This window comes from Camelina sativa, chromosome 17, assembly GCF_000633955.1.
Source record: "Camelina sativa cultivar DH55 chromosome 17, Cs, whole genome shotgun sequence".
Lineage (NCBI taxonomy): Eukaryota > Viridiplantae > Streptophyta > Magnoliopsida > Brassicales > Brassicaceae > Camelina > Camelina sativa.
The window spans coordinates 5,839,204-5,850,589 of record NC_025701.1 but is presented as its reverse complement, the minus strand read 5'-3'; the positions used below and the strand labels follow the sequence as shown (position 1 = coordinate 5,850,589).

The 11,386-nt window shown below is 36.2% G+C and overlaps 6 protein-coding genes across 8 annotated transcripts in view; 3 read left to right on the top strand and 3 right to left on the bottom strand.

The window, feature by feature from the left end:
- The window catches only part of LOC104755567 (glyceraldehyde-3-phosphate dehydrogenase GAPA2, chloroplastic), a 5,678-nt gene extending 4,274 nt beyond the window's left edge, over positions 1-1,404 (top strand). Inside the window, exons 3-5 of one of the 2 annotated variants that reach the window (XM_010477967.2) lie at positions 7-311; positions 407-651; positions 748-1,404. In XM_010477967.2, the coding sequence (XP_010476269.1) occupies positions 7-311; positions 407-651; positions 748-1,250 (1,053 nt within the window). In that variant the 3' untranslated portion in view covers positions 1,251-1,404. Of the gene's footprint in view, positions 1-6; positions 316-406; positions 652-747 lie in introns of those variants that run through there. The other variant, XM_010477968.2, reaches the window with a different exon arrangement.
- LOC104755566 (ethylene-responsive transcription factor ERF088-like) lies at positions 1,394-2,614 on the bottom strand. 2 transcript variants are annotated; one of them, XM_010477966.2, is made up of 2 exons: positions 1,856-2,614; positions 1,394-1,732 (listed from the first exon to the last, which is right to left on the bottom strand). In XM_010477966.2, the coding sequence occupies exons 1-2, from the start codon at positions 2,288-2,290 to the stop codon at positions 1,562-1,564; spliced, it is 606 nt and encodes a 201-aa protein (XP_010476268.1). In that variant the 5' UTR covers positions 2,291-2,614; the 3' UTR covers positions 1,394-1,561. The 2 variants fall into 2 exon arrangements, with proteins under 2 accessions (XP_010476268.1, XP_010476267.1); XM_010477965.2 differs by having other exon boundaries at positions 1,394-2,614.
- LOC104755565 (nudix hydrolase 12, mitochondrial) lies at positions 2,939-4,493 on the bottom strand. Its single transcript, XM_010477964.2, has 5 exons — positions 4,074-4,493; positions 3,813-3,942; positions 3,616-3,699; positions 3,367-3,516; positions 2,939-3,250 (listed from the first exon to the last, which is right to left on the bottom strand). The coding sequence occupies exons 1-5, from the start codon at positions 4,145-4,147 to the stop codon at positions 3,071-3,073; spliced, it is 618 nt and encodes a 205-aa protein (XP_010476266.1). The 5' UTR covers positions 4,148-4,493; the 3' UTR covers positions 2,939-3,070.
- Positions 4,150-6,578, top strand: LOC104759198 (putative F-box/kelch-repeat protein At1g12870). Its single transcript, XM_010482155.2, has 3 exons — positions 4,150-4,216; positions 5,219-6,435; positions 6,573-6,578. The coding sequence occupies exons 1-3, from the start codon at positions 4,150-4,152 to the stop codon at positions 6,576-6,578; spliced, it is 1,290 nt and encodes a 429-aa protein (XP_010480457.2).
- On the top strand, positions 7,468-8,673 carry LOC104759196 (putative F-box protein At1g12855). The gene has a single exon (XM_010482154.1). It carries the CDS (start codon positions 7,468-7,470, stop codon positions 8,671-8,673), a length of 1,206 nt encoding a protein of 401 aa, XP_010480456.1.
- Positions 10,519-11,376, bottom strand: LOC109130191 (putative F-box protein At1g12855; the record flags this gene model as incomplete). The annotated part of the gene is made up of 1 exon (XM_019239394.1): positions 10,519-11,376. A coding segment is annotated over one exon (858 nt), but the record flags the coding sequence as incomplete, so codon positions are not given.

Here is an 11,386-nt window from a genome sequence, read left to right as displayed (position 1 = left end):
TTGTAGATGGGAAGCAATGGTGGATACAGGAAAGGGGTGACCGAGGCCAAGATAAAGGTAGCCATCAATGGTTTCGGTAGGATTGGTAGGAACTTCTTGAGGTGTTGGCATGGTCGTAAGGACTCTCCTCTTGATGTTGTTGTCATTAACGACACTGGTGGTGTCAAACAAGCATCGCATCTCCTCAAATACGACTCAACTCTTGGAATCTTTGACGCTGATGTCAAACCTTCAGGAGATGCTGCTCTCTCTGTTGATGGAAAGATCATTCAGATTGTATCTGATCGTAACCCATCTAACCTCCCCTGGGGGTAAGTTAACAAAACCACTTCCCATATCTTACAAATTCATCAACCCGGCTAGATCTATATTGAATGTTAATCGAAAATTTGGTTATGATTGTTAGGGAACTAGGCATTGACTTGGTCATAGAAGGAACCGGAGTGTTTGTTGACAGAGATGGTGCTGGAAAGCACATTCAGGCTGGAGCCAAGAAGGTTCTAATCACTGCACCTGGAAAAGGTGATATCCCAACTTATGTCGTTGGTGTCAATGCTGAACTTTACAGCCATGAGGATACAATCATCAGCAATGCGTCTTGTACTACAAACTGTCTCGCTCCATTCGTCAAGGTTCTTGACCAGAAGTTCGGTAAGCATCTTGTAACAAGGAAAAGGATTACAAGAATGTTGAACTGTTATGTTGTGTAAAAAGCTGAGCAATTTTGTGTTGTGTTAAACTTGGTAGGGATCATAAAAGGTACAATGACAACTACTCACTCATACACTGGCGACCAAAGGTTGTTAGATGCTAGCCACCGTGATCTAAGGAGAGCAAGAGCAGCAGCTTTGAACATTGTTCCAACATCAACAGGAGCAGCCAAAGCCGTGGCTCTTGTGCTCCCTAACCTCAAAGGAAAGCTCAACGGAATCGCATTGCGTGTGCCAACTCCAAATGTCTCAGTGGTTGACTTAGTCGTGCAGGTCTCCAAGAAGACTTTTGCTGAAGAAGTCAATGCTGCTTTCAGAGATGCAGCTGAGAAAGAGCTCAAAGGTATCCTCGACGTCTGTGATGAGCCTCTTGTCTCTGTTGACTTCAGGTGCTCTGATGTATCCTCCACTATTGATTCTTCTCTTACAATGGTTATGGGAGATGATATGGTTAAAGTGATTGCTTGGTATGATAATGAATGGGGTTACTCGCAGAGAGTCGTTGATTTGGCTGACATTGTTGCCAATAACTGGAAGTGAAGACTCAACTTTTAATGTCTGCTCCATTATTTTTTTACTGTTATATAATTCGGAATCTATAATTGTAGTTCCTGAGTTTATTATGCATTTGTGCTCTATCATTGATAGTAATAAACTTGATTCAAACTTGTTACATCCTCTGCTTAATTCATAACTCTGGTTTGGGAATGCATTTGACAATAAAGAAAGATACAATACTTGTTATGTTACATAACAGGAGGATTGTGGTATTGAAACTGCTTATACAGCTCACAAGAGAAGCAAAAGAGTCAACAGTGCAAAAGATTGAAAGGTGGTATAGCCGATTCGGATCAGATGAAAGAAGAAGAAGATCCAAACATCTGATTAGGATCTTCATTGACATCTTTGAGAAAACTCTCAACATAAGTTGCGGTGTAGTCATACTCAAAGCAATGCGAATCATTGCTGAGAACCGAACCAATCTTCATCTGTTCTGCATCGCTCTGTTCACCGGTGTTGTCCTGGTAACCAAACAGACTGCTTGACATATCACTGGGAAAAGAAGGTAGGCAAATCTCTTTGCTTTGACCAACATGATCATCATCATAACAATGTGGGAAACTGTTAGTGAGATTAGCCAAAACCTGTTGTTCTTGCAAACAAGAAGAGATAGGAGCATCACAAAAACGGTGGTTTTCTGGTGGCTGATCTTGAAGAAAACTGAGACTAGAAGATTCCAAACTCATTTCAGGTCCCAAAGACACAATGGTGGGATTAACAGAACCTTTGTCTGATGATGACTGTAACAACTGCTGTGGTTGTGTTTGTGAAGAGATGTTTTCAGTGTAGAAGAAGTTGGTTTTAGCTAAAGAGCCACTGATGGATCGAGCAGCAACATCATATGCCAAAGCAGCTTCTTCGGCTGTATCAAATGTTCCAAGCCAATGTCTTTCTTTTGTAGTAGGGTTTCTGATTTCAGCTGCATACCTTCCCCATGGACGTCTCCTCACTCCAAGGTACTTCCCTTCTTGTGACTTCTTCTCTTGTTTGCTTTTGCTCTTGTTTCTTGATTTCAACATGTTCACAATATTCAGAGATCAATGCTTCTCTCTCTCTAAGTCTCTTTAAGGGTCCTTTAGGCTGCTCTTTATAAATTAAACACGGAGAAAGAAGAGCAAAAGAGTGTGTGAACTTGGTTGATGCCTTTTTGGTTTTGGGCATTAAATTAAAAGGAATTAGTTGGGAGTTAAAAAATTTAACTCCAAAGTCTTACTTGTCCTTCGTAAACCGTGTCAGTAGAAACAAGAAAGTGACTCATATTTTCTCCATTGTTTGTCCTTTTGCTTAGTATTTTCCACACTTTAGCTATATGGTCTCTGAGATTAGTCATCTTGTGTCATTACATTACATCCAAGCAAAGAAAAAGGCAAGCCAATATAATGTATGGAGCCAAGCCAAGTGGTGACAAGGACATTGTCATTTTAGTCTCAGACAAAAAACTGTACAAATGTCAAGAAGCCTAACTAAAACTTTCAATGGGAGAACATGTGCTACAAGCTTAGGGATTTGGATTTAAAGGGTGATTCAATTGATTTGGAGTCAATCCTTAAGCATTGATCTGTGTGTGATTAGTTAATTTCTATTCTGTGACCTTTTGTCTTCTTGCATTTGGTGTCCAAATTTCATATAAAGACAATTCTATCTTGATCACTTAAAACAGACAAAGATATCAAAGTTCAAGACAGGTTTAAAATATATCACATGTTGTCTGAAATCAATTTTGCCTCTCTCATGTTTCAATTTTGTTTACATTAGTAGTAGAAGAAGCTATTCAACTGAATCCAAAACAGCTAAAGAAACTAATTAACTACAAAACAGTAGCAAGGATCTATTTGACACTCGTCTAACTTTGAAGAATCCTGCACTGTCTCTTCCTCTGTTCTCAATCTTCCTTCTTCTCCCATAACTCTTAGAAACTCTTCAAGTGCTCTCTGCATCCACTCATACCGACACAGCTCCAACGCTTCTTTAATATCCAACTGCACATTTTCGAGTAATCTCAAAGTTAAAAAGATCATAGGTCACTAAAACATTTGTGCTTCCTTACATGAATAAGTAAACTACACATTTGAGATTTGAGTATAGAGCTTTGTACCCATTTCCTCTGGCGATTCTCTCGCTCTGGCCAGTCCTCAAGTTCTTCGGTAACCTCTAATGCAAACATATATCCTTTGCAACCACCTAAACATTCATCCTCCACTGTGCTACTTTTGCTTCTAAATTCCCAAACTCCTAAAGGATCTTCCTATATATATAAACAAAAACATGACCAAATACACATCTAGTTAAAACAACTATAACATAGCTTTTTCATTGTCCTGTTTTAAAAAGTTGGAAACCTTACTCTAAGTATTCCTTTAACACCTGCTTCTTCCATGGCTTCACGAGAAGCAGCTTCAAGAACAGTCTCATCATCTTCCCATCCTCCCTGAATAATAATAATAATAATAAGACATACACTACACACAAACATGGGCAATTGCAAAAGTGACAGTAGTAAAGAGAGAGAGAGAGAGAGATACTCAATAAATAAAAAGGAACCTTTGGGAAGACAAGATCATGACGGTTAGGAGATGAAACCATAAGAACTTCAAGCTTGTTTACAAAGTCAACAACACTAGTTGAGTCTTGTTCAATTTCGTCAGCTTTAATCAGCCTATACGGAATACATCTGTTCACAAATGTGTAAGAGGTACAAAAAAAAAAATATAATCAATAAATTTTGTTTTCTTGAATATTTTCAAGATTTACAGATCAATAAATTAATATTTATTTTTTGAGGGGGTTTGGTTGGTTTGGTACCCAGAAACGAGACGGAAGTTGTTGTCGTCGTAACGTTGACGATCTCGTCCGGTTCGAGAAGAAAGAACCGACATTGATGAATCTCTCTGAGAGACACGAAGGGATTGAGAAAGAAACAGAGAGAGAAGAAATGCGTCTGCTACGTTCTTGAAAAACCCTGTTCTTCTTGTAAATTGTGGTTACTAAGAAGAAACATGATATTGATCATAGCTTTCATGACGAATCCATCTTCTTCTTCTTTTCTAGAATTAACGAATCCACGAGAAAGAGAGAGAGAGAGGAGTTGTTTGTTTAATTTCAAGCTCACAAGAAAAAAAGAAAAAAGAAATCGTTTTTGTTTGTTTAATTTCTTGCTATTTTTGCGGAGAAGAAAGAGGAGTTGGACCAACGAGAGCATTCATTGTTTTGTAAGTTGTAAGTTGTAACCATCACCTATCTCTCTCTATTTAATCACTTCCGAAATTATTATAAATATTAAAAATGTTATTATTTTTTTGTTAACATTTTTGTGCTAAAAAAAGCAGAAGAACCATAGACACACACACAATTTCCAAGCAAGTCACACTGAAGGATCTGATTCCGTTTTTGACTTATTACTGTTTATCTCATTGAGTTTATATTCTCCACTCGCTTAAGGGAACTATTCCATGGATTGATTCTATAAAACTTATCTTGAGACGTGTTTTCTGAAGAAGCCAGTTGAAAACCGAATTGGTATTAGTATCTTTATGTGTCTGTGGCTAGTGAGAATAACAAAATAGGAAATAAATTTCCTTTTCGGCCCATAAGAATTGTTTGTTATGATGTTGCCAAATGTTATATATATCCAAATTTTAATTTATTGTGTTTTTGCTGAAATAGTGAATTTACTCTCAGTTTTTCCAAATTATATAAAAAAATAATTTGTCTAAGAAATAAAAATAAACATTACTATAAAAATAATATAAATCAAAAATCTAATAATGTATATATATATATACTCTCCCAGTCGAAATTGAAGTACGTAACTTTTCTTTTTTCCTTTTTCTTTTTTTTACTTATTGTTTTGATTTTTAAAAATTGTGCGATTAATATGAACATTTCCTTTTTTCCTAATCAGCTAATCCTTTATTGATTAGAACTTGCGGCTAAGTGTGTATAAAAAGAGAATCATATAGCCTGGAAACCATTCACTTCGTATCAGATTGTGGTCATGGAAAAAGAAACGCAAGCGATTGTATCATCATCATCACAAAGAAAGAGAAGAAACAAGACGCTAGTGAATATTGCATCACCATCGTCACTACCAGACAATGTCGTTGAGGAAATCTTCTTAAAGCTTCCGGTAAAATCCCTAATGAGACTTAAATCCCTCTCGAAGCAATGGAGATCAACGATCGAGTCTCACTTTTTCTCACATATGCACTTGAAGATCTCTCAGCGATCACACGTGGATCATGCAAAAGTCATGATAATCACTTGGAATCCAGACATAAAGAATATTAGTTTTAGGACCATCTCTTTGGAATCGGTTAGGTTCTTACCCTCTAATCTTTTCAACTTCCCTCACGTATTCCGATTCCATGATGGGATATACGCTTCTGAAAGCTGTGATGGACTTTTCTGCGTTCATTCCCCAAACACACAAGAGATATATGTCGTTAATCCGGCAACACGTTGGTTCCGACAGCTTCCTCCGGCTAGGTTTCAGATTTTAATGGACAAGCTAAACCCCACACTAGGTACTTTTGGAGACTTGCAAGTGCAATCAATCTCTCATCTAGCATTCGTGAAGGCCAGTGATTACAAATTAGTGTGGTTGTATAATTCCGACGTGTATAACTCTGATGCCTCGAGTCCGGACGAGAGAGTAACCAAGTGCGAGGTTTTTGATTTTAAGGCAAATACTTGGAGATACTTGACTTGCACTCCAAGTTATCGGATATATCATGACCAAAAGCCAGTATCTGTGAACGGGTCACTTTATTGGTTTACAGAACCATATAATACCGAAATCAAAGTGATAGCTCTAGATATTCGTACCGAAATATTCCGGTTGCTGCCTAAGCCTAGCCTTATTACTAGTTCAGATCCTAGCTACATTGACATGTGCATTCTCGGTAATAGTTTGTGCATGTATGAAACAGAAGGGAACAAGAGCATCCAAGAGATTTGGAAGTTGAAATCATCGGAAGACGTATGGGAGAAGATTTATACCATAAACTTGCTTTCTTCTTATTATTCTCATTTCGATTTTCTCGATGGATTTAGTTCCACCGATGGATTTAATTGGCCCCAAAAGGATTTGGTTAAGTCATCCATACCCGTGGCGATATACAAGAACAAGAAGATCCTGCTCTCACATCCCTATACCCGCAATTTGGTAAATCCCGAAACAGAACGTCTCTGCTCATTTTTCAAACATTATTTGTGTATTTTAAGATCGGTTCCTTATTTTCCAAGTTTGATCTCTCATATTTAAACCAAAATACTATCTACTTCTTTTGTTGCGTTTTGAAGCATTAAAGAAAGTACTCATTTTATGCTTTACGTACTGACTAGATTTGTGATTTATTTTGAATTTAATTAGAATGGAATTGGTTACATATTTGACTCTCTTTTGTTACGTTGGATCATCAACATTATCATGCATGAATATATTATATCATCCTCCATCAGATATTTCTAGATGTTGGAAACACATGTAGAAGAGCATTGCTCATGAATCAAGATTTTTCACTATTCTTTTCGTTTACTCCACGTACCTAAGCTGAACAGAGATTACTTAACCCAAAGACACTACCGTGTAATGACTTTTTAAAAGTACGTAGACATGTATGCGTTGTCTTTACATTGAAAAAGGTTTATTCCAGCAGTTTTAGAAACAAATAAATAATTTTAAATCATTTTTGAAAAACATAATGAAAAATACATATATAGAATAGTACTACTTGATTATTGTAACATTTAATACCTTAATATTTGGTTATTAATATTAAATATATAAAAATAGAATAATTAATTAATCATTAGAGATACTGAAAAAAGAAGAAGAAGATGATAATAATAGGTTATATATACTTGACATACTGACATATAGTGATCTGATTAGATTATTATAGCTTATCTAATTGATCTTTTTCTAACTTTTTCATTAAGTGGTAACTAAGGTTTTCTGCCAAAATGGTAATTAATACTAGAAAATCTGGTCTAATTTTGTATCATATAACTTCTTAGCCTTTTTGAACATAAAATCATTATCTTTGAGGTCAAATTTTGAAATAACATTATTAAAGACCTTGAAGTTAACCAAATTTAAAGCCTAATTTTCTATATTTTCTAAAATATGGCTTTCCTTGTTAACTATATATAACCTACATTCGTTCATATCATAAGAAGAAATAAGAAGGCAACGATGGAAGCAATTGCATCATCAACAACAACATCACTAATGAACGACGTCATAGAGGAAATCTTGTTGAAACTTCCTGTGAAATCAATACTTCGACTCAAGTCTCTCTCAAAACAATGGAGATCGACGATCCAGTCTCGTAGTTTTGCAGAGAGACACTTGAAGGTTGCCCAACGATCCCACATGGAACACTCAAAAGTCATCGCCATGTCCAACCACTTATCAAAAGATGAGCGTCGTTCGATTTGTTTTAGGACAATCATCTCCTTAGAGTCGACTCCACTTCTATCGTTTACTCTTCCCAAATCCCGTCCTATCTACTCCCATTTCTACGTTTCTAAGAGTTGTGACGGCCTTTTCTGCATCTATTCCTCGAAATCAGAGTTTATACATGTAGTTAATCCGGCCACACGGTGGTTTAGACAACTTCCTCCGGCTAGGATTCAGATTTTGATGCACAAGTTGATACCCAATCTAGATGTGTATGCACAACTTCCTCCGGCTCTATTCTCTTTCATGACAGTAGTCCCAGCTCTAGCAATTGTGAAGGATATTGATTACAAATTAGTGTGGCTATATAATTCTGATGAGTATAATTCAGATACATCGAGTCCAAACGAGGGACTTACCAAGTGCGAAGTTTTTGATTTTAGGGTAAACTCATGGAGGTACTTGACTTGTATTCCAAGTTATCTGATAAGTAATCAACAAGGTCCGGAATATGTAAACGGATCGAATTATTGGTTCACAGAACCATATAATGGCGAAATCAAAGTAATAGCTCTTGATATACATACTGAAACGTTTCGGTTGTTGCCTAAGATTCATCCGGTTATCGCCACTTCAAGTCCTAAGGAAATTTACATGTGCACTCTGGATAAGAGGTTGTGCATCATGACAAAGGTGCGCAATACGAAACTCAACGAGATTTGGAGATTGAAAGCATCAGAAGACATGTGGGAGAAGGTTTATACCATAGACTTGTTTTCTTCTTCTTCTTCTTCCGAGTCTCTATTCCAAAAGTATATTGACTGGAACCCGGTGGTGATATGCGATAACAAGAAGATATTGTTCTCATGTCTTCACGCCCAAAATCTAATAGAATACGATCCCCAAACAAAATCCGTCTGTTCATTTTTCAATCATCCTGATCAGTGCAAAATCTTAAGACATGTTCCTTATATTCAAAGTTTGATCTCTAATATATAAAATGCATACTCACATCTTTTGATGTATATTGAAAGCATGTAAGAAATAGAGCATTTCTTGATGTAACTAGGATGAGGTTACATTACTTATAAATATTTTAATTTCGACATAAAAATATACTCCCTCCGTTTCATAATATAGGATGTTTAGAGAAATATTTTTGTTTCATAATATAGGATGTTTCCAACTTTCTATGTAACTTTTAGATTAAATTTATATTTTCTATTATGCAGACTTGTTTATGATTGGTTTAACTTTTTAAAAGTAACTATTTCTTAATATGCGTGTTTCCACTAAAACATCCTATATTTTGAAACGGAGGAAATATATTAGACCAAACTCAAGGCATTTTGCTAACAGGTTGAAATTATGTACCCTAACACATGTTTTCAAAACTATATAAAACAGTGATCCTTCAGTACAAGGTTAATATTGATGAAACTAGGTAAGAAAATTGCTGACTGAAAAAAACAAAGCTTAGATCTAGCTATGTTCCACACAGATGCTTCCTTCTGTTTCGCAACCAATTAAACCTGCCGTATCTAAAAGCATTGATTTGATTTGTTCAGGTAACAAGTCGTGCCCTTATTGGCATGGTTAGTTAGAAGCACAAAATATTTGATATACTACACTAGTCATTCTCTCTAAATGTTATTGATTTCAAATCATGGAGACAAATCATATTTAAAATAAAGAGCCACTCATGCACTCGTGTTGATGTGCTGGAAGCATGCACGAAAGCATCTATTGATCTTTACCGATTGGACAAGTTTTATTTTTGGTTCCATTATGTTAGGTATTTAACGAGAGTCCCATCTTCAGTCGCCCACGGTCAAACCAATTAATATTACTGTGAGCCTCGACATCACACAACAACAAATTTTAATTTTGGTAACAACACTTCTTTACTCTTGATATGCGCAATGAATGGAATTCTCCTTGACAAATAGTCGTCCAAAGTTGTAGAGGTTAACTTTGGATGCCACGATCCCAATTCATGCTCTTTAACTTGGTTACATATTAGCTAGGTTGGTTACATATTTGAGATCTGGATTCTCTTTTGTTTTATCATCATACCATCTCATATTTGGACATGTTGTATGTAACAATGAAAATGAAAAGACTAAAGAATACATCTTCTTTTTAGAAACAGAGCCTTTGCTTATGAATTTACAGTTCTAAATCAACTCATAAATGAAAAATTAAGCAGAATTATTGAGAAACAATGACATCCGTAATCCAAAATCAAATAAAGGTTAAATTTGTTTAGAGTGTTGAAAAGTCAACATAGTCAGTGTCACGCTGACTCAGAGTGTCATCACATCCTCTCGAGTTACGTATTTTCCAAAATCAAAAAGACTCTCACAATTTTGTTAATGTTAACCCCATATCCCAAAAATACTATCTATTCAATTCACTAGCTTTCATAATTAAACTTTCTTTTTTCGTTCTAACCAGTAAACGACAAATCAATGGTGTTTGATGCAACGGAGTAAACACCCCAAACACACATTATACTCTTATCTATGCTCTCATTGATTTACTTTGTTTTAGATTTTTTTCTATTTTAAAAATTGCTATTAATTAATGTTGAGTTGTTTAGACTTGGTCGTTTAGACTCAGTCATGAATTGTTGGAGTTATAAATTTATATGACTTATGCGTAACAAAATAGTGTGTAATTTATATGACTTATGCGTAACGAAATAGTGTGTACTTTGGCAAAATTGCGATATTTTGTTATGAATAAACAACATGCCTATCGGATAATATAACCAAATTTTTTGTTCATTTGGTTCCATTAATGCTTTGTTTCTTTACATGCTTCCAAATACGTCAAAGCATTTTACACATGAGTGATCAACCTCTGAAAATAAGAAACATATCTTCTACACAGAGGACGTTGGAAAAATAAACAAAGAGATTTTGCTTGGGGATCGTATTTGATTAGATTGCGGGCATAGCGATGCGAGAGCAAGATCTTCTTGTTTTTGCATATCGCCACTGGTGTGGACGGTTCAACCAAATCCTTTTGCGTCCAATTAAATCCATCGCGGAACTCAGATAAAGAAGAAGAACAAGAAAGCAAATCTATGGTATAAATCTTCTCCCATGAGTCTTCCGTTGATTTTAACCTCCAAATATGTTGGATCATCGTATCTCCTCCTCTTTTCGACATGCACAAATTATTATCCAAAGTGCACATGTCGATAAGGTTAGGATCTGAACTAGCAATAGCCGGGTTAATCTTAGGTAGCACCCGAAACTTTTCGGTGTGAATATCGAGAGCTACTACTTTGATTTCGCCATAGTATGGTTCCGTGAACCAATAAATAGACCCGTTTGCAGATGTTGGCGCTTGGTCACAGAATAACCGATAACTTGGAGTGCAAGTCAAGTACCGCCAAGTGTTTGCCCTAAAATCAAAAACCTCGCATGTGGTAAGTTCCTCGTTTGGACTCGAGGCATCTGAATTATACATCCACACCAATTTGTAATCAATGGCCTTAACGAAAGCTATATAACAGACTGATTTTACGAAAGTCCAAGTTTCTGGAGTGGGGTTCAATTTGAGCATCGAAGTCTGAAACCTAGCCGGAGGAAGCTGTCGGAGCCACCGTGTGGCCGGATTAACTACATATATGGCTAGTGTTCTGACGGAATGGATGCAAAAAAGTCCATCACAGCTTTCAGAAGCATATATCCAGTGAAGA